The sequence below is a fragment of the Euprymna scolopes genome, chromosome 23, assembly GCF_053919585.1.
Source record: "Euprymna scolopes isolate OS-2025 chromosome 23, ASM5391958v1, whole genome shotgun sequence".
Lineage (NCBI taxonomy): Eukaryota > Metazoa > Mollusca > Cephalopoda > Sepiida > Sepiolidae > Euprymna > Euprymna scolopes.
This window is the reverse complement of record NC_136504.1, coordinates 73,591,480-73,618,721: the sequence shown is the minus strand read 5'-3', so window position 1 is coordinate 73,618,721 and position 27,242 is coordinate 73,591,480. Positions and strand designations below refer to the sequence as shown.

At 29.2% G+C, this 27,242-nt stretch overlaps 1 protein-coding gene across 2 annotated transcripts in view; it reads right to left on the bottom strand.

The window, feature by feature from the left end:
- Nucleotides 1-27,242, bottom strand: part of LOC145246007 (uncharacterized) — a 124,381-nt gene that overhangs the window by 69,000 nt on the left and 28,139 nt on the right. For both annotated transcript variants that reach the window (XM_080107811.1, XM_080107812.1), the window contains exon 2: nt 18,138-18,166. Coding sequence is in view for 1 of the 2 variants with exons in the window: in XM_080107812.1 (XP_079963938.1) it covers nt 18,138-18,148 (11 nt within the window). In the remaining variant the exon portion in view is untranslated. The remainder of the gene's footprint in view (nt 1-18,137; nt 18,167-27,242) is intronic.

Genomic DNA, 27,242 nt, shown 5'->3' with positions numbered 1-27,242 from the left:
CGCAACGTCTCTTCTGTGGGAGAGAGGTTGCAGGGTAGAGAAAAGAGCATCCCCCACTAAACCACGAAGACTATTTTGTACTCTGTCAAGGCATGATAGGCTGTTTTTGGCAGCTCCTGGTAACAGTATTCCATCCTTGGACATACTTGGCTTTTATATAGATAGAGAATTGCATCAGTAGTGAGATACCTTCTGGAGCAGTAGAAGGATCCCACCATCTTTCCAGCGACCTTGGCAACAGACTTGATGTATGTGTTCCATTTCAGATCAGGAGTAAAGGTCAAACCCAGAAGCTTGTCAAAACACGGGGCCTCACCCAGACGAGAGCCATCCATCACAATTGATGCCAGCTGGGGATCAGAGCGTTGATGACGTAAGGATAGGAGTTTGGTTTTGGATGCATTAAAGGTAACTAGCCACATCTTCCCCCACTGAACCACGCGCTCGAGATCAGAGGAGAGAGAATCCGAGAGAACTTTGTCATTTACAGCCTTTGATGTGTTGCCGTAGATGGTCGTGTCATCAGCATAGATGTCAACGAATGATTTAAGTATGTGTTTAGGGAGGTCATTGATGTAGATCAGGAAGAGAGTTGGGCCCAGGATTGGCCCCTGAGGGACTCCAGCATTTATATTGCAGGCCTCCGATTTTTGTCCATCTACCACTACTCTTATGAGCCTATCGGAGAGAAATGATTTAATGATAGAGAACACATTTCCAGTTATACCGTAGCTAGAAATCTTGTGAAGTAGACCCTTATGCCATACCTTGTCGAAGGCCTTTGATATGCCAAAAGCAATTGCCCTAGAAAGGAAGCCTTTGTCAAGAGATTCACTAATCCTGTGGGATATAACCGTCAGCACATCTGCGGTAGATCTTGCAGAGCGGAAACCATATTGTGTGTCACTAAGAAGGTTATTCCTGCTGAGGTGGTTGACTATTTCTCTATTTAATATGGATTCCAGCAACTTACTCATAACACACAGGAGACTTATTGGTCTGTACTGAGAGGGAGAGGACTTATCACCTGAATTCTTAAACACAGGGCAAACTGATGAGGTCTTCCAGGGGGTCGGAAAGCACTTCTCCTTAAGGCAGCGCTTAAATAGTTTCGTAAGTATGGGAGAAAGTTCTGGTTGAAGCTTTTTTAACACTATAATTGGGATGCCATCAGGGCCACTTGCCTTACTAGAATCTAGGTTCTCGATTAGCTTGGCGACCTCATGCACGGATATTTGTATGTTACCTAGCTTGTTCTGTGTTGTAGGAGGAAATATGAGGAGTTGATGGCCTTCGTCGCATAGGGTAGAATTAGCTGCAAAGTTCTTTGCAAATAGTTTGGCCCTGTCTGACGCTGACTAGATGACCTCTGGTCCATTGATAATGGTTGGGATAGAACGCACAACGCCAAAGTCCGAAAAAAGTCTTCCATGGAAACTTTTTGAAGTTGATGAAGATGATGAGTTGAAAGCTATTTGCAAAGTCTGTCAAATTAAAATATCGCGAGGAATAAAACCATCTAACATGACCACAACCAACATGTTAAAACATTTAACTATGATGCATCCAAATAAATTGGAGGAGCAAAATAAAAAAGAAAAGGAACAAAAAATTACCAACTAGTCACTCAGAGCAGTTTTATTAGTGAGGGTCGAAATCGCAGTGTCTTTTTTTTTTTGTTTTTGCCTACGTCACCATCTAGGTGTCACCAATTTTTGTAACCCTCCTTAACTTCAAAGAGTAAATACAATATATACAACTAAAAAAATAATTTTTAAAAATGCTGATTCTATTCATGAAAAATTCTTTTAACTAGAAATTAAAACTTAGGTAAAGATAGCTGACTGACAGCAACAGGAGCACTGGTTAACTACTGAACCACGTGGAAAGGTGTGGGGGGAGGAAAAAAAGGAAATTAAATGATGATAATAAATTATGATAACCGTCTTTGAAAGGCACTAAACTCCTAAAATTTACTTCTTTAAAATTTTAGGCGGCACTCCCCGGCGATTTTAAAGCACTCTCTCTCTCTCTCAAAAAAAAGAAAAAAAAAAAAAAAAAAGATTTAATTTTTAAGTTTGGGAAAGATATATTTATTATAACCAAATTCTTGTATGAAAACTGGATCTACTTTATTGGACGTTAATTTGTGAGATAAGTAATTTTCCAATGTTTAATATGTTTTTAAAGTTTCAATTATCAATTAAATTTTTTTAATTGCCTTTATTTTTCAATTTATTTAAAAAAACAGGGTTTTAAATGTATTTTTCAAGGTAACAAGCTTCGAAAGAAGTCTAATAAAAAAAATCACTTAATTTTTAATTTCGACAACCCTGAGAATTTAATTATTAAAAAAATATTGAAATGTGACTTTTTTTTTTATTTAACATTTCTATTAGTTCAATTAATTTTCTTTCAATAATTCATTTCACTCAACAAACTTCACCATTTTTTTTTTATCGTTTTCTGTAATTTTGGTAATTATGTTTGCTCAATTTTATCTAGTATTTCATTTGTTTTTTATAGTGGTATCATTTTTATATGTGTTCCTTTGATATACCCTATTTCAAAATTAGTTTGGCTAAACTTATTCTTCACATTAGAAACAACGTGTAAAAGCAATGAAAAAGTAAGAAAAAATAATAGGTGTTAACTACTCCTTGTGAATTATGGAGGTCTGAAGAACTGCCGTCACAAATACAACTATCAATAGCCAAACAAAAAATCGTTTTTGAAATTCCTTTAATTGTAACTTTTCGCTATACCTACCTTTTTGGTATAAAACACAAAAACTTTCGATTAATGGTATTTCTCATATATGGTCGTTAACTTTGGAAAGGTTATTTTGTATCTACAGCGCCATGTCACATGGTATATTGTTTTTTTTTTCATTACGCACGTTCATTTATAAATTATTAAATTAAATATTTATCTTTTTTATATTTAATTAGTATATATTTTCTTTCTCTTCCGCTATATTTTTTTTATTTAATTCTAATGATCTGTTAATTATGAGGACCAAAATAATGAATCGTGTGTATTTATTCTCTAATTTTCTTGTTTTTGTTCTGTTATATAAATTCTATTTTATTTGTTTTTTCTCTGAAGGATAAATTCTATTTTCTTTGAGTTTTTTTTTTCTGTATTCCAATTAAGTAAAATAAATTTTCTCTAAAATAAATTTTGCTAAGTTTTCCGTTTAGTTTATTATATAATAATTTTATTTAAACCAAAACACGACGGTGTACTGGTGTAGACATAAAATATCTCTTCCAAAGTTAGGGAACATATTTGGGAACTACCAACCATAAGTATAAAACTACCTGGTATATTTCAAAACAATAATTCCCTAGGAATCGGAATCGTACTTGGTATTGGAATCGTTAATCAATATTTTCCTGGAATCGGAATCGTATAAAAATTAGGAATCGTCCCAAGACTAATTTTTACATTCCCGAGAGTTTTAATTGTGCCTCTAATTTCTGTTTGAACAATTTGTTTGTGTATTTCATGCATATTAGTTTGCGTCTGATCATCAGTTGATGACCTTCCCAATCCTCTCAGATCTATTTTTATATTCACTTTGGACTAGCTTATGTTCACTTATGTTGGTTTTGTGCTTGATATCCATTAAAAGGGAATATGGTAAATTTTGTTTTATTTTCTTTATAACTGGAAAATTATAGATTAAAAAAAATAGAAATAGAAATATTAATGAGTATGCAAAAAGGATCTTCATTGATTCCTGGGAATGCAGGCTTAAAACAAGTGAAAAGCGAAAAATCCTTACAGATGTATCATGTCATCTTGTATATAAAAATTGGCTTTGTTTTATTTCAGCATCCCTGTTGTTCTGCAAGTCTATGAACATGGTGTCTCTGCTCTATTGTTATTTTCATGGTAAGTGCTCATCTGACTTCTTATCTATGGTCCTCCTCATACCAAACTTTCACAAAAAAAAAAACACTCGACTAGCTATAATTACATCATGGTAACATAGATTGAGTGAGTTCCTAACAGTATTTTGTATAGTTTTTTTTAGTTTAAACTCATTTTCCCAAAATTTCCCCAAACTTAACGTGTTCGATACAGTCTGCCGCCATTTGTATTTTTCAGATATACCGATAAACATTGAATGTTTTTGAACCGATTATACATTACATAAAACACTAAAATCTTATCCAGTTAGGTAGAACACTTACTTTTCTTGCCTTTGATAACATTTATTTGTTATATATTTATTTTTTGACAACTTCTTTGTATCTATGTTTAGTAATACAAACCCTTTTCATTTAATGTAACGTTTAGTCGGCTTGAAAAACAGTGTTTATTGGTGTATTTGAAAGCTACAGATGGTGGTGGACACTGTTGATTACTTTAAGTTAGAGAAAGTGAGTTAAAACTAAAAAAACTATACAAAATACTGTCAGAAACCTACCGATTATGCCAGCCTATGTCATGGTAACATATACTCGGTGAGTTTCAGACACTGTTTTGTATAGTTTTTAGTTTTCAACTTACTTTCCCAAACTTAACGTATTCAACAGAATCCGCGACCATTTCTGTTTTTTGAGCCAATTAAACATTTTACATTACATAAAAACACTAAACAATTATCCAATTAGGTAGAAACGTATATTACCTTACCTTTGCTTTCATTTATTTGTTTTTGGACAACTTTTTCGAATCTGTGTATAGTAACCACCCTCCCCCCACCATCAACCAAATATTAATTACTCACATTTTTTAAAACAACAACAACAAAAAAAAACATTTAGCGTTTCAACATTTTTGCAACTTTCGGCTTCATCCACTGATTGTTGGCCAAGTCCAAAACATGAATGATTGACAGAAACTCTCGAGGATCCAGATCAAATTCTGCAAGAGTACCATTTTTTTCAGTTTCCCCTTCTTTTTCACTTTTTGCAGTGGATTGCTGTACTAATATAAGAAACATGCATTTTCTCTTTTATTAAATTTTTCCATTACACCAAATTGAGCCACTGCAACGCGTGGCAGGATACAGCTAGTATATATATATTACACACATATATTACACACATACATATATATATATATATTACACACATACATATATATATATATATATTACACACATACATATATATATATATGTATATATTACACACATACATATATATGTATATATTACACACATACATATATATATATATATTACACACATACATATATATATATTATATTACACACATACATATATATATATATATATTACACACATACATATATATATATATATATTACACACATACATATATATATATATATATTACACACATACATATATATATATATATATATTACACACACATATATATATATATATATTACACACACATATATATATATATATATTACACACATATATATATATATATATTACACACATACATATATATATATATTACACACATACATATATATATATATATATATTACACACATACATATATATATATATATATATTACACACATACATACATATATATATATTACACACATACATATATATATATATATATTACACACATACATATATATATATATATATTACACACATACATATATATATATATATATTACACACATACATATATATATATATATTACACACATACATATATATATATATATTACACACATACATATATATATATATATATTACACACATACATATATATATATATATATTACACACATACATATATATATATATATATATTACACACATACATATATATATATATATATTACACACATACATATATATATATATATATATTACACACATACATATATATATATATATATATATATTACACACATACATATATATACATATATTACACACATACATATATATATATATTACACACATACATATATATATATATTACACACATACATATATATATATATATATATTACACACATACTATATATATATATATATATATATTACACACATACATATATATATATATATATATTACACACATACATATATATATATATATATATTACACACATACATATATATATATATATATATTACACACATACATATATATATATATATATATTACACACATACATATATATATATATATTACACACATACATATATATATATATTACACACATACATATATATATATATTACACACATACATATATATATATATATATATATATATATATATATATATATATATATACATTACACACATACATACATATATATATTACACACATACATATATATATATTACACACATACATATATATATATTACACACATACATATATATTACACACATACATATATATTACACACATACATATATATTACACACATACATATATATATATTACACACATACATATATATATTACACATTATATATATATTACACACATACATATGTATATATTACACACATACATATATATATATTACACACATACATATATATATATATATATATATTACACACATACATATATATATATATATATTACACACATACATATATATATATATATATATATATTACACACATACATATATATATATATATATTACACACATACATATATATATATATATATATTACACACATACATATATATATATATATATATATATTACACACATACATATATATATACATATATATTACACACATACATATATATATATATATATATATTACACACATACATATATATATATATATATTACACACATACATATATATATTACACACATACATATATATATTACACACATACATATATATATATATATTACACACATACATATATATATATATATTACACACATACATATATATATATTACACACATACATATATATATATATATATTACACACATACATATATATATATATATATTACACACATACATATATATATATATATATATTACACACATACATATATATATATATATTACACACATACATATATATATATATATATTACACACATACATATATATATATATATATTACACACATACATATATATATATATATATTACACACATACATATATATATATATTACACACATACATATATATATATATATTACACACATACATATATATATATATTACACACATACATATATATATATATTACACACATACATATATATATATATATTACACACATACATATATATATATATTACACACATACATATATATATATATATATTACACACATACATATATATATATATTACACACATACATATATATATATATATATTACACACATACATATATATATATATATATATATATTACACACATACATATATATATATATATATATATATATATATTACACACATACATATATATATATATATATATATATATATATATATATATATATTACACACATACATATATATATATATTACACACATACATATATATATATTACACACATACATATATATATATTACACACATACATATATATATATTACACACATACATATATATATATATATTACACACATACATATATATATATATATTACACACATACATATATATATATATTACACACATACATATATATATATTACACACATACATATATATATATATTACACACATACATATATATATATTACACACATACATATATATATATATTACACACATACATATATATATATATATTACACACATACATATATATATATTACACACATACATATATATATATATTACACACATACATATATATATATTACACACATATATATATATATATTACACACATACATATATATATATATATTAAACACATACATATATATATATATATATTACACACATACATATATATATATATATATTACACACATACATATATATATATATATTACACACATACATATATATATATATATTACACACATACATATATATATATATATATATTACACACATACATATATATATATATATATATTACACACATACATATATATATATATATATTACACACATACATATATATATAACACACATACATATATATATTACACACATACATATATATATATTACACACATACATATATATATATATATATTACACACATACATATATATATATATATATTACACACATACATATATATATATATATTACACACATACATATATATATATATATATATATTACACACATACATATATATATATATATATATTACACACATACATATATATATATTACACACATACATATATATATATATATATATATATTACACACATACATATATATATATTACACACATACATATATGTATATATATTTATATATATATATATATTACACACATACATACATATATATATTACACACATACATACATATATATATATTACACACATACATACATATATATATATTACACACATACATACATATATATATATTACACACATACATACATATATATATTACACACATACATACATATATATATTACACACATACATACATATATATATATTACACACATACATACATATATATATTACACACATACATACATATATATATTACACACATACATACATTATATATTATACACACATACATACATATATATATTACACACATACATACATATATATATATATATATATATATTACACACATACATATATATTACACACATACATACATATATATATATATTACACACATACATACATATATATATATATATATATATATATTACACACATACATATATATTACACACATACATACATATATATATATATTACACACATACATACATATATATATATATTACACACATACATATATATATATATATATATTACACACATACATATATATATATATATATATTACACACATACATATATATATATATATATATTACACACATACATATATATATATATATATATTACACACATACATACATATATATATATATATTACACACATACATACATATATATATATATATTACACACATACATATATATATATATATTACACACATACATATATATATATATATTACACACATACATATATATATATATTACACACATACATATATATATATATATTACACACATACATATATATATATATATTACACACATACATATATATATATATATTACACACATACATATATATATATATTACACACATACATATATATATATATTACACACATACATATATATATATTTATTACACACATACATATATATATATATATTACACACATACATATATATATATATATTACACACATACATATATATATATATATTACACACATACATATATATATATATATTACACACATACATATATATATATATTACACACATACATATATATATATATATTACACACATACATATATATATATATATATTACACACATACATATATATATATATTACACACATACATATATATATATATATATTACACACATACATATATATATATATTACACACATACATATATATATATATATATATATATATATATATTACACACATACATATATATATATTACACACATACATATATATATATTACACACATACATATATATATATATTACACACATACATATATATATATTACACACATACATATATATATATTACACACATACATATATATATATTACACACATACATATATATATTACACATATATAATATATATATATATATATATATATATATATTACACACATACAATATATATATATATATATTACACACATACATATATATATATATATTACACACATACATATATATATATATATATTACACACATACATATATATATATATATATTACACACATACATATATATATATATATATTACACACATACATATATATATATATATATTACACACATACATATATATATATATATATATATTACACACATATATATATATATATATATATTACACACATACATATATATATATATATATATTACACACATACATATATATATATATATATTACACACATACATATATATATATATATATATTACACACATACATATATATATATATATATATTACACACATACATATATATATATATATATATTACACACATACATATATATATATATATATTACACACATACATATATATAATATATATATATATATTACACACATACATATATATATATATATATTACACACATACATATATATATATATATTACACACATACATATATATATATATATTACACACATACATATATATATATATATATTACACACATACATATATATATATATATATTACACACATACATATATATATATATATATTACACACATACATATATATATATATATATATTACACACATACATATATATATATATATATTACACACATACATATATATATATATATATATTACACACATACATATACATATATATATATATATATATTACACACATACATATATATATATATATATATATATATTACACACATACATATATATATATATATTACACACATACATATATATATATATATATATTACATATATATACATATATATATATATATATTACACACATACATATATATATATATATTACACACATACATATATATATATATATATTACACACATACATATATATATATATATATTACACACATACATATATATATATATATTACACACATACATATATATATATATATATATTACACACATACATATATATATATATATATTACACACATACATATATATATATATATATTACACACATACATATATATATATATATATATATATATTACACACATACATATATATATATATATATATATATATATATATTACACACATACATATATATATATATATATATATTACACACATACATATATATATATATATATATATATTATACTCATACATATATATATATATATATTACACACATATATATATATATATATATATTACACACATACATATATATATATATTACACACATATATATATATATATATTACACACATACATATATATATATATTACACACATATATATATATATATATTACACACATACATATATATATATATATATATATATATTACACACATACATATATATATATATATATATATTACACACATACATATATATATATATATATATATTACACACATACATATATATATATATATATATTACACACATACATATATATATATATATATATATTACACACATACATATATATATATATATATATATATATTACACACATACATATATATATATATATATATTACACACATACATATATATATATATATATTACACACATACATATATATATATATATATATATATTACACACATACATACATATATATATATATATATATATATTACACACATACATATATATATATATATATATATTACACACATATATATATATATATATATTACACACATACATATATATATATATATATTACACACATACATATATATATATATATATTACACACATACATATATATATATATATATTACACACATACATATATATATATATATTACACACATACATATATATATATATATATATATTACACACATATATATATATATTACACACATACATATATATATATATATATTACACACATACATATATATATATATATATTACACACATACATATATATATATATATATTACACACATACATATATATATATATATATTACACACATACATATATATATATATATATTACACACATACATATATATATATATATTACACACATACATATATATATATATATATTACACACATACATATATATATATATATATTACACACATACATATATATATATATATTACACACATACATATATATATATATATATATATAACAGACATACATATATATATATATATATTACACACATACATATATAATATATATATATTACACACATACATACATATATATATATATATATTACACACATACATACATATATATATATATATATTACACACATACATATATATATATATATATTACACACATACATATATATATATATTACACACATACATACATATATATATATATATATATTACACACATACATACATATATATATATATATATTACACACATACATACATATATATATATATATTACACACATACATATATATATATATATATTACACACATACATATATATATATATTACACACATACATATATATATATATATATATATTACACACATACATATATATATATATTACACACATACATATATATTACACACATACATATATATTACACACATACATATATATATATATTACACACATACATATATATATTACACACATACATATATATATATATATATATATATATATATATATATATATATTACACACATACATATATATATATTACACACATACATATATATATTACACACATACATATATATATTACACACATACATATATATATTACACACATACATATATATATTATACACATACATATATATATTACACACATACATATATATATTACACACATACATATATATATTACACACATACATATATATATATATATATATATTACACACATACATATATATATATATATTACACACATACATATATATATATATATTACACACATACATATATATATATATATTACACACATACATATATATATATATATATATATATATATATGTATGTGTGTAATATATATATATATATATATATGTATGTGTGTAATATATATATATATATATGTATGTGTGTAATATATATATATATATATGTATGTGTGTAACATATATATATATATATGTATGTGTGTAATATATATATATATATATGTGTGTGTAATATATATATATATATGTATGTGTGTAATATATATATATATATATGTGTGTAATATATATATATATATATATATGTATGTGTGTAATATATATATATATATATATGTATGTGTGTAATATATATATATATATGTATGTGTGTAATATATATATATGTATGTGTGTAATATATAAATATATGTATGTGTGTAATATATATATATATGTATGTGTGTAATATATATATATATATATATATATATATGTATGTGTGTAATATATATATATATATGTATGTGTGTAATATATATATATGTATGTGTGTAATATATATATATATATATATATATATATGTATGTGTAATATATATATATATATGTATGTGTGTAATATATATATATATATGTATGTGTGTAATATATATATATATATGTATGTGTGTAATATATATATATATATATATATATGTATGTGTAATATATATATATATATGTATGTATGTGTGTAATATATATATATATATGTATGTGTGTAATATATATATATATATGTATGTGTGTAATATATATATATATGTATGTGTGTAATGTATATATATATATATGTGTGTAATGTATATATATATATATATATGTATGTGTGTAATATATATATATGTATGTGTGTAATATATATATATGTATGTGTGTAATATATATATATATATGTATGTGTGTAATATATATATATATATATATATATATATGTATGTGTGTAATATATATATATATATATGTATATGTGTAATATATATATATGTATTACACACATATATATATATTTATATATTACACACATACATATATATATATATATATTACACACATACATATATATATATATATATATTACACACATACATATATATATATATATATTACACACATACATATATATATATATATATATTACACACATATATATATATATATATATATATATTACACACATACATATATATATATATATATATTACACACATACATATATATATATATATATATATTACACACATACATATATTACACACATACATATATATATATATATTACACACATACATATATTACACACATACATATATATATATATATTACACACATACATATATATATATTACACACATACATATATATATATTACACACATACATATATATTACACACATACATATATATATTACACACATACATATATATATATTACACACATACATATATATATATTACACACATACATATATATATATTACACACATACATATATATATATATTACACACACATATATATATATATTACACACACATATATATATATATATTACACACATATATATATATATTACACACATATATATATATATTACACACATATATATATATATTACACACATATATATATATATATTACACACATATATATATATATATTACACACATATATATATATATATTACACACATATATATATATATATTACACACATATATATATATATATATTACACACATATATATATATATATTACACACATATATATATATATTACACACATATATATATATATATTACACACATATATATATATATTACACACATATATATATATATATTACACATATATATATATATTACACATATATATATATATTACACATATATATATATATTACACACATATATATATATATATTACACACATATATATATATATATTACACACATATATATATATTACACACATATATATATATTACACACATATATATATATATATTACACACATATATATATATATATTACACACATATATATATATATATTACACACATACATATATATATATTACACACATATATATATATATTACACACATACATATATATATATATTACACACATACATATATATATATATATATTACACACATACATATATATATATATTACACACATACATACATATATATATATATTACACACATACATATATATATATATTACACACATACATATATATATATATATATTACACACATACATATATATATATATATTATTACACACATACATATATATATTATATATATATATTACACACATACATATATATATATATATATATATTACACACATACATATATATATATATATATATATTACACACATACATATATATATATATATTACACACATACATATATATATATATATTACACACATACATATATATATATATATATATATTACAACACATACATATATATAGACAGTGTCAATTTCAAGCACTTAAGTCAGTCATTCTTCTTTTACTATTTCTGCTACTCCACAAGAAATTCCTCTCACATAGAAACAGCTTTTTCATATCTCCAGCAATCTAGAAAAGGTCTTTAATAAGGTGGTAAAAAAGCTAGCCTCTGGATACAGGCACAAAATTGTTCCAGAGAAAACTTGTGAATGCAGTTTCTATATATATATTACAAATCAACCACAGCTGGAAAATTTGCTGGTGATTTGCTCTCTGACTCCCTAGCAATAATAGTATTAATGCAACAAGGATCATTACTTAGCCACTACTGTTTATAATCATTTTTGATAAGTTGGCAAAAACTGGCAGAGGTTCAGGATGCAGATATTATTGTTATCAGCACACACAGCATGATGGAAGGGAATACAATATTTAACATGTGGAAATCAGCATTTGAAAGTGAATAAAGCATGATATCTAATGCTAAAATGATATCAGCCCTGTAAAGCAAATATCTGTGAGCTCAGAACTGGCTCAAACTTTATCAAATGCAGAACATTCAATGAGTAATGTCACAAAAGATGCTGATACTTGATGTAGCTGACGCAAGCAGCACAGCAAAATGGCAACAAATAGTAAATCAATCATGAAACACATAAATGAAAATATCGGATTATTGTTATATATCCTCATTTGTGCCCTATGTTATCCTGTTCAATTCGGAGGGTCAACGATGTTCTCTTGACGTTTTTTAGGGTTGGTATCACTGAAGATTTTCTCTTCATCAGGCTGTTTGTTTATTCATGCTAACTCAAAACCCAGCTTCATTTCAAATGTCGGTACTTGTGCATTTAACGAACCAGACGTAACTCAGTATTTGCTCGGCTTTGTGCGCCGCATGACGTCAACAGCCGGATATAACCGAGCGTTGCCGATTAAGCAGACGAGAATTTCGCTATCAATTGGAAGAGTGTCACAACTCAAGAAACGCTTATTTGGAGAGAGTTTTAAAAAGATAACTGACGAAATAATAATGAATATTACAAACCTTGCGGACCAGCTCCAGACCCCAGAGGCTGCACTAAACTTTTGCCAGCAACGGAAATTGTTGGCAGAAGAGAAAAGGTGTTTACATTTTGGCCAGGATTGTGTACTTGCAAAGAGAACAAGCCTTTCCGACGGTTACGGTTGGAGGTGTAGAAGTGTAACATGTCGTCGATGGACCTCCATTAGGATTGGGACCTTCTTCTCAAAATCCCGACTAACCATCCATCGCATGTATAATAAAAAATAATATACTTATGGGCGTTCGAGATGGCATCTACAAAAAATCTCCATCGCGAATGTGGGTTACGTTCTCGCCACACAATTGTGGATTGGAAAATTTCCTGCGTGATATATGCAGGGACTATTTTCTTAGGAATCCCCGGCAGATTGGAGTCCCAGGCCATACAGCAGAAATCGACGAGTCCGTTTTTAACCGCAGAAAACACAACGTCGGCAGACTTCTGACACCGGTGGTCTGGGTCTTCGGTGGATACGACCCCGCCGAAAAGGAGGGGTTCTTGGTCATTGTACCAAATAGGAACGCCGAAACCCTCCTTCCACTAATGAATAAATAAATAAATCCTTGTTTCTGGCGAAAAAAAATGTACAAATAATCATTGTTCCCCCCCCCCCCAATGCTTTTTATTGCCCTTTTTTAGACTTTTTTCATTTATTTGACATAAAGAGTTGCAAAAAAAAAAAAAAAAATAACTTTTACGTGTTTAAGACATAGACAATGTTTTTTTAGGTTAAAAATTGAAAAAAAAAAAAAACAAAGTTCAGACAAAAAAAAGTTTCCTATTATTTAACAAAAAAACAAACTTGTTTTATATGTATTTATTTTGAAAACAGAAAACAATTTCAAACAATAATAATAAAAAAAAACAAATGAACGGTAGGTTTTTGCTTTTTTTTTTTTTTACTTATTTAATTTTTTTATGTTTCTACATTTTACAATTTCATTGTACAGTTATTTTGTTGTAGCGTTGTTTTTATCGGCAACGCTCGGTTATATCCGGCTGTTGACGTCATGCGCCGGACAAAGCCGAGCAAATGCTGAGTTACGTCTGATTCGTTAAATGCACAAGTACCCAAATGTCTAACCCAAAGTTCATACCGGTCATCAATCATACTGCACATGAAATCTTCTATATCTTAGGAATTATTAGATTGGAGACAAAGTTATTCTTTAAGATGTTGTCATAGCTTGTAATCACACAAAGATAAATTAGATTTATATGCTGGAATACAATTTGGTTTGGAGTATGAGTGTTTAGATTCATATGAGAAAAGAATGTCTACAGATTGGAACATGTCACATGACTAAAATGATAATGAAAGACAGCAACACATGGGTTTCCACAAGAATAAAAAAAATGTAATCAAACAATGTGGGGGGGGTAAACTGGATAACATGAATTGCTGATGATTAGGGTTAGGCTAAATTTAAATCCAGTTGTTTCCATAGGATCATTTTCACTTATGAATGTTGGGAACCTTCATATGGTTCCTCTTGTATTTGATTTTTAGAATGAATCAGGTAAACAACAGAAAAGCTGGTCAAAAAAGCCATACTATTCTGATGTATAAAAATTTATAACCAAGGAAGAAAAGAGATTTATGGCTTTCATTGTGTATGCAAAGTGTGCAACATTTGCTACAGAAATGGACATCTTAAGAAAATATTGATGAAAGATATATTAAAAATACTTACATTTTGGACATTTGATAAATGTTTAATGTCTGAAAGAGAAAAAAAGAATTTATGATTGAAATCATAAAATACTTGAGATGTGATGACTGTTTCTCTGTATAAGAAAATAAATCAAAATATTATTGAAGAGTAACTTTGTGGTCTGAAACACTAGCAAAGATCAAATAAGTTGCCCTTCTATATCAAACACTTAAAAAATTAAACCTGCTTGTGTAGTCGGGTTATGGTTGAATGCAGAAAACAAAATGGCCACGTTTTCTCTTTATATGCTTGCACTATTGTGTGCACATTTTGTCATTGATGATGATGGCACTTTTGCAGGTCAGAAGCTGTTTATAGTTATGGAGGAGCAGTTTGGTTTTATGGCAAATATACCGCAATAGGTTATTTTATGCCAGATATGGTTTATATGTGTGTATAAGTTTATACAATCTGAAAGTGATTAGTTTGTTGGGATAAAGTTTAGGTTAGTAATAGTTTGCTTAATGTTATTGCTGTCAAACCAATTTCTGTTAGTTTTTGATTTTTGATTATTATGGAGTCGCCACCAATAGGTTAGTTGTCTCTTGTTGATTTGTTTGTTTGGTTGCATGTGTTGAATCTTTTGAAAGTGATATTGTCTGTTTATTTGAGTAGAGTTTCATGCAAACATTATGTCGGGATTGTAATTTGTCATTTTATTTCTTCGTAGTTAGGTTTTATACCCCTGCAGTTTCATTGCATCATGTTTTTCGCGTTTTTTTTCATTGGTTTTTCCCATGGTTTAGAGTCAGGTCTTGTGTTTTTGAGAATCTTCTGTTCTATGAGATTTGTTCCAGTTCATATTGCCCATGAATGTTAGGCTGTGGAGTTTGAAGGAAGAATTCTCAAATAAGGTGTTATTTATCATGGATATTGGTGGTTGGAGATCAGTTTAGTCTTACCAGTATTAAATGTTACGATCCATTTATGGCCCCATACCACTAGAGTCTGTAGGTCATTTACCAAGGATTCTGCCATTGTCTTGAATTTGTGTACATCCGTTTTTCCTTCATGTAATAGTGTTGTATCATCAGCAAATATACCCATCTCAAACACAATATTATTAGACAGGTTGTTAATGAATATCAGGAATAATAGCGGTTTAAGGATCGATCCATGAGGCACTCGTGCATCAACAATGTTATGCTGCTTGGATGTACGTCCATCAATGACGACCTGGAATGTCTTATTGTCTAAGAAGGATCTAATTATATTTAGTATACGTCCAGTTATACCGTATGATTTAATTTTCATTAGCCCAACTTATCCAGTGCATGGTATATGCATTCAGAGATGACTATTAAAATATCTGCAGTAAAATGACATTGCCTAAATCCATGTTTATTAGAGAGCATATTAGTTTTTGCGAGGTGGTTGACTAGTGCTTGATTAGTCAAGCAAGGTCTCAAAAATTTTAGTGAAGAAGGGGCGGAGACTGATAGAGTGATAATTGAGAGTCCTTTCTCCAGAATTCTCGTACACTGGTACCAGAAGGACCACTTTCCAGCTATTAGTTATTTTTTATTACTTGATGGTTTCTGGTTCTTCCCGTCATCTACCATGAATGCCAAGCATTGGTCTTTTTACAGCCAAACTTAGTGAATTTATCTTCTTTTTTTTTTTTTCAAGTAGTTTGCCCTTCAAAAATGACATCAAACTTTAATCATAATGCATCCAGCAGTTCCTACATTACGATTTAATGTATAAGTTGTGAAATAAATCCCTAAATAAATCCATGTAGTTTTGCAAACATACAAAATGCACTTAGGAGGTGGTGTTTTTTTTACACGCACATATAATTCTTTTTTTTTTTCAAATATTTTCCTCACAATTTATTGAAACTCGTGAGACAGCTAAAGATTTATTTTTCTTTTAAAACAAAGACAATTTCTACTATTTTTGTTGTCAGTATACAAAATGCTATTTAAATTTTTTTCATAAACAATTGAAAATAGTCGACGATTGATATGCAAAATACAAAAATGGTGTAGGAACAGAAGAGTTACTAATGCCCTCTCCCATGTTAAAAATGAGTTTCTATATAATAGTACTATTCAAAAAACCATTCTTAACATGGGAAGCATTTTAAAACCTATTCTGTGCTTTCCCTTTATCAAAGGATGTTCATTTTTTTAGTATAAAGATTTAGTCAGCTATTTGACATGAAAAACCAAGATATAATAATAGTCAAAATATACTACAGGGTGGAATGATAAAATTGTTGCCTTAGAAAAGACAATATGATTCCATTTCCATTTGATGAAAAACAGTTTTCTTTTTATGTTGCAGACCATCTACTAGTTGGCCAGTTGTGTTCAAATCCCAAGAGTGATAGGATCCTTCTATCATGTCTGGAATTGACGAACAAGATTGGAGATGCACTTCTGTACAACTACAGATCCAAGTTATGACAACAGGACCATTTCCAGCACCCTCAAAATGCATCACTGGATTGCCACAAATAACAGAAAAGTGCCCAAGCTGATGAAAACAAAGTTTCTGGCCACGGTTATGGTCTTTGGTGTGGTTTCAAATAAGAGCCACATCATACCAACTCACAGCTTCCAAATCGGCTTGAAAGTCAACACCAAAGTTTACCTGGATGTGCTGATTCCTTGATGCAATCAGGTAGTCACTAGCAGACTGTGGGTGTGGCAGTAGGATTCAATACCAGCCCACAAATCCAAAGAGGCCCAGGTTTGGCTTCAGAAAGAGTGCTAGGAGTTTGTACCCCTTCTCTCACTGGCCATCATCCTCCTCCAACCTGAATCTGCTGAACTACTTCATTTGGTCATACTTTGAGAACATCACCAACATGACCTCCCACAACACCAATGCCAGTCTGATCGCCACCATCTGCTGAGTATTCGCCAAGCTCCCACTGATGCTTGTGGAAAAGGCATGTTCCCAGTTCTGAGCCCATATAGAGGCGTTGATTGAGGCTGAAGGCGGCTACATTGAATAGATGTCAGTCAGCTCTACTACATAATCAAGTTACCTGAATTGATTTTTCCAATAAAAGTTTTAATATAAAGCTGTAGTGTTGTTTTCTTTAAGGCAACAACTTTATTGTTCCATCCTGTACTAACAACGACAAATTTGTAGATAAGCTAAATACTCATCCCCCCCCCCCCAAAAAAAAACTACATTCTAACTTGTGTAAAAGGGGAAAAAAAAAGTTTTGGTAGGCCGGTAGGTTTGAACCCAAAGCCTTGAGGTGAAGGCAGAAAAGAAAGTGATAGCCTAATAACTTACCGCGACACTATGAAGGCAGCGAAAGTGAGAATGGTTGAAATTCAACGATTAAAAAATTAAGTGAATGAGTTCATACAGGTGCATAAATTTAATAACGTCAAATTTCACACCAGATAGAAATGAAATCACGCACTTAACTTTGGCTGCAAGCCATTTTTTTTTGTTTTGTCTCCAAGATGTTAGGGGAAAACCAGCTCCCCAGAAAAAGGGGAAGTATCCAAATGAATAGCAATTGTCTGATATGATGGGTTTTCCCAGCATTGATCAAAGCTTATTGCTTTTCAGGACGTCCTTGGCACTCTTGCCAGGAGATTGTATTTTCTCTGATTACTTCCGCTTTTATGCGGAAAAGTCAAATAAACATGCGGAGACCAAGAATGTCCGCAAAAATAGTAAAAGTCGCTCAAATAAAAGATAGACGTGACCTTTTGTAAATCGGAGATATTATTGAAACAAAAATGTAGTAGGCAAAACAAACAAAAAAAAAATACAACTAAAAACAGACGGAACAAAAACTCGCTTCTCGCAGACACGTGGGTCGTAACAAGCACAATCTACTCGCCAGAATCACCTACACACAATCTGCCGAACACTCCCTCTCCTTTCCAGTGTCCTGCCTTTATAGCGGCTGGGAACGACGTATTTGCATAATCGCGCGAGAGCAGACGTGATTCAACGATAATTACATTGGGTAAACGCTAATAAAAGCCCATGGACGCCATCTTGGAACTTTCTCTTCCGCTCAGCCCAAAACAGACGTATCCGAGGTAAGCTCTCTATTTCTCATTTTGGTTACTGCTAATTCTGCTACACTCCCCGCCTGATCTCATAATCACAAACGGGGCAGGGGGGGGGGGCAGTCGTCTTTGTCAGGTACTTCTTCGAAGAACCGGAGACAGAACTTCCTCCTTGTCATCTTCCTCATTACAACCATTATTGCCGCCAGTCTGTTCCATAGGCGGTGTTTTACAATCAGGGCAGGGACAGGGGGGCAGTATCCGTCTTTGTCGGGTACTCCTTCATAAAGGCAAGACAGGTGGTCCCTCTTCCGCTTCTTCAGTATGTGCATTATATGGCTCTCCATCGTCCTGCATTATACTCTCTGCTCGTTCAGAAGACATTGTACTGTCTTCCTCTTCCTCCGATGTAACAACATAATGGCGAGGGCGCAGATCTTTCACGTGGCAAGGCACACCGTCCACCAAAATCGATTGCGGGCTGATTACCTTGGTCAACTCACCCTTGCCGAACCTCGTGGTTTTGCGGTCTTTTGACCCACACGTGATCTCCAACCTGGTAAGAGCTGTCCTTGGGATCTGCGGACGCAGTTGCGAGATTGGTCTCCTTTACTCGAACTTCGTATCGATAAATCCGGTTGGCAGGTGCAGTGAAGGGAGATGTGTCATCTCTTGGTGTGATGTTATACCAGTAGACAGCCTCCTGTATGGGACAGTGCATTCTAGCCGCTATTCGTTTCACTGTACGGTGACATCGCTCCGCTATGCCATTCCCGGCTGGAGCGTACGCACAACGGAATTGCAAGTGAACTCCCCATTTATGTGCAAATGCTTGGAATGCGTTGCTGCAGAAAGCCGTGTCATTGTCTAAAAGGATTTCATGCGGCGAGCCACGCTCGAGGAACACTGTTTCCAACTGATGGATCACGCTTGCCGAGTCCTGCCTTGCCAATTTCCTCCAAATGGAGAAATGCAATGTACCACAGTCTGTTAGAGTTAAAAATGGAAGGTGCCATAATGCGTGATATCCATTCCAATTCTTTGCCAATTCTCGTTAACTTCCAGCTTTCCCTTTTCCCACCTGACTGGCGCTAGATCAATGGACTGACATTCCTCACATTTTCGTATGACCGTTTTAACGGTTGCTTTTGTCGTGGTTGGGCAACTTCTCCTGACAAACCGCGCCTATCACCAGATCAAGCCCGTTTTTCTTTTTCATTGCCTCAAACCACGTCTGTGGTACTCGTCCACTGTCAGCCCGTACTCTTTCACAAGCTACTTTAGAGTGCTTAGTCGCCTCCTAATAAGCATCTCGCTTGCTGCTTTGGTGCGCACTCGCGCCTTTCCAGTTAGCGTGTCCGAGCCTCAATGGTATACGCAGACAGAATCTGTCTTTATGTGTAGCACTTTGCTCTGCCACTGTAGAGCCAAATTGATGCCTTTCAATACGGCATCCAGCTCGGCTAAGTTGATATGTTGAGAGTCACCTTCAGGTCGCAGCCAACATGCATCCTCCAACACAGTTTCGCGCATCTCAAAGGCTGCACCAATTGCTAGGGAGCTAGCATCGACCCATACATTCAGCTCTTTGCCATTCACACACCAATTTCCCCGGACTGGATCGTTCCGCTGCACAGATTCCAAGGTTTCGAACATCATACGATGCAGTACGGCGTCCCTTGCTTCATCATCCCAGCTCTTCGTTACCAAACTTACTCTCCTTCTAAGTATTCCACAAGCCACACAAAGCCAACCGCACACCGGAAAGTGCCCGACAAGTCAACCACACAGGGAAAAAATTGTTCGTCGCATAACAATGCTGGGAGCCTCTGGAATTGCATTTCTTCGCTTCCACCGTAGTTCACTGTGTTCCATCCAGACCTCTAATCCCAGCACCCGTGCACCGTCCTTCAACCGCTCCGGGTTCTTGCACTCCAACCTGAACTGTGCTAGGTGTTATCTTACATGGGTCGCGGGCACCACATCCTCGTTAACAAAAATGTCATCGATGTAAGCAGATACTGCGCGGCTTACAACTTCTTCCTGAGACAATACTTCGCTGACAATTGCTCTCATGATCAGGGGAGCCACATTCAAACCGAACCCCAGACGGGTCAGGCAATATTTTTTCCCATCGATTTCCACAGTCTGGTATGGCCACAGTGTCTCATGGACCCGGACTTGTAGGTATGCTCTCCTGAGGTCCAGTAGAGACACGTTAGCACCTTTTTGTCTCCATTCGCGCAGCTTACCCGCACAAACATCTGCGTTGGCCGTAAACGCGTCTACATAATGATTTAGCTCCTGGTAGTCCATTACCGGGCGCACTTTGGCTTTGTTCTGCTTCATCACAGCCATCAGGGGAATTAGGCCTTTGGGAGGTCCCAATTTATCCTCTGGGTACGGCACGAGCCAACCATTATCTATCCAGGTGTGGAGCTCCTGCGTTTATTCTTCACGGATTTCTGCCGGCACTGGGTATTCTGACACTCGATTGTGTAGTCTTTCAGGGGGGTGGTCCTCAGACCACTTCCACGATGCGGTCCACGTTCGGTTTTGATGATCAAAGGTGGCGGTGAAATCCGGTTCATTAATAGAAATGGCTGCGCATTTAATATTTTTCCTGTCGCCCAGCCGCACTGATCCTGTAGGGTTGACAACGACACCGCCCAGAGCTTTTATGGCGTCGATCCCTAGAAGTAAGTCAAACCCCAGCGGTTTGCCACGCACCACCAACACATCGATTCTGGCAGACACACCTTCGTCAGTGGACACAGAGACCGCTCCAACACCGCAGCACGCATGGGACATTCCACCAATCGTTTTGACATTTACGTTCGTTTTTCTCCAAGACCGACACCGGTCTACATGTAAAATAGTTCTAGAGCATCCTGTATCAATAAGCGCCAAACATCGCGTCCCGTCAACATGGATGCTTATCACCGGGAGCGTCGTGTTCGCATCTTGGTGGGGAAGGAGACTGGCGCTTATGCGTCCTCCCCGTGCTCGTTTCCCGAGCCCAGTGTCCACTCTCACCGCAACGGTAACACCGTGTTCCACGTTTTCGACAGTCCTTTGCAAAGTGGCCTTTCGTATTGCACTTGAAACAGGTCACACTAACAGGAATATTCTGGGCCCTGTGGTTGTTGGGTGAGCGTGTGGCCGCAACCACGTCCTGATTGTGTTCCCCAGTCATCGTCAAAATTCTTGCTCTCGACGTCAGTTCCCCCATAGTCAGGACTTTGATGTTCGGCACTTGTTGAAGAGCAATTGAGATAGCGTCAGTGAACCCAGTGACGAAAATCAATTTTGTGAGTCTCTCTAAGCCATCTCCTGTGAATCCGGCCAATCCAACGAACTGCCTGATTTTGTTGGAGTAAACATCCACACGTTAGCCAGCCCATCTAACCATAGTTATTTTTCTGTATGCTGCAAACGCGTCGTCGGTAAATGCCTCCTTTAATCGGGCCTCAATCTGGTTTATCTCTATTTGATCGTCTTCCTCCATTTCCATGTAGAGGGCCAGTGCATCACCTTCCAGATATAAAGGTAGCAGACTCGCTACATCATCCACCTGCTGAAGTTGTGCGACAAGTCTCACTTTTTTCAGCCACGCTACAACGTCTCCCTCGCCAGAGAACGGCTTCATAATATTGCTGCTTATCCGCACCTTCGCCATAGTCGTGCCGAAATAGCTTGAAACAAGAATGTAGTAGGCAAAACAAACAAAAAAAAAAATACAACTAAAAACAGACGGAACAAAAACTCGCTTCTCGCAGACACGTGGGTCGTAACAAGCACAATCTACTCGCCAGAATCACCTACACACAATCTGCCGAACACTCCCTCTCCTTTCCAGTGTCCTGTCTTTATAGCAGCCGGGAACGACGTATTTGCATAATCGCGCGAGAGCAGACGTGATTCAACGATAATTACATTGGGTAAACGCTAATAAAAGTCCATGGACGCCATCTTGGAACTCTCTCTTCCGCTCAGCCCAAAACAGACGTATCCGAGGTAAGCTCTCTATTTCTCATTTTGGTTACTGCTAATTCTGCTACAATTATAATCTAAAAAGTTCTAAGAATTAGTGACTCCACCCCCCAACCACTCCTTGAAAAAAGCCTTTGCCGGACATACAAAATAAAGCGCGCACACACAAACACACACATTTTCACTTTTATATAATAGATTACATGTAAACACGTTGAAAACTTTTACGGAAAGAAAAAAAAATACAACGAAATAAAAAGTGGTGAAGAACAAAATATATAACAATAAATGTTATCAAAAACGAAAGTTACTCTTCTACCTACTTGGATAAGTTTTTAGTGTTTTAATGTATATTAAAATTTTTATTTTGTTAAAAAAAAAAAAAATAAGTGGTGCCTGTTGTAGTTAACAGCCCTATCCAGTCCTCCTTCCACTCCTCTTCCATATCGCTTCTAGTTTCAAGCTCACCATCAAGCAGTTCCGGTTTGTAGACTGTGGATAAAACATATTTCATCTTTCTCACTTCCTCATCTAATTCCTAACCATCCGCATTTATTAATATCACAACATGGTGCTAGACATTACAGAGGAACTAAAAACCAAGTTGTATTAATCATGGTGTAAAGTGAACTTACGAAATACAAGCATCAACCAAGGAACTCCAATAGTAAGAAAACATGAAGTCACAGACATAAAAAAAAAATTTTTTTTTAAATTAAAAAAAAAAAAGAAAAAAAAAAAAAAACAGCAGGTAAATACTGTTTAAGAATGTCAAAACACTTCATAAGGTCGGCAATTTGTTATTGTTATTATTTTTATAAAATCAAACAACACAAACTATTGCTCTGCCACTCATTGTAAACAAATACTGTATGTCAATCAATCAATTTTGTGAATCGATAAAAAAAATAAATTTATTTCTTTAAGTGTGCTAATTTTCTTTATCAACAATGGCTTGTCAAATACCTTCCCCTTCTATGAATTGGCAGAGTACCAATTTACCAAAAGATTTTGACAGATTCGTTTAACAGGTTATGTTGCATTTTTATGGACCTCTCAAGGACCTAAGTGGGGAAGTAAAAGTGAATTTTCTGTTGCT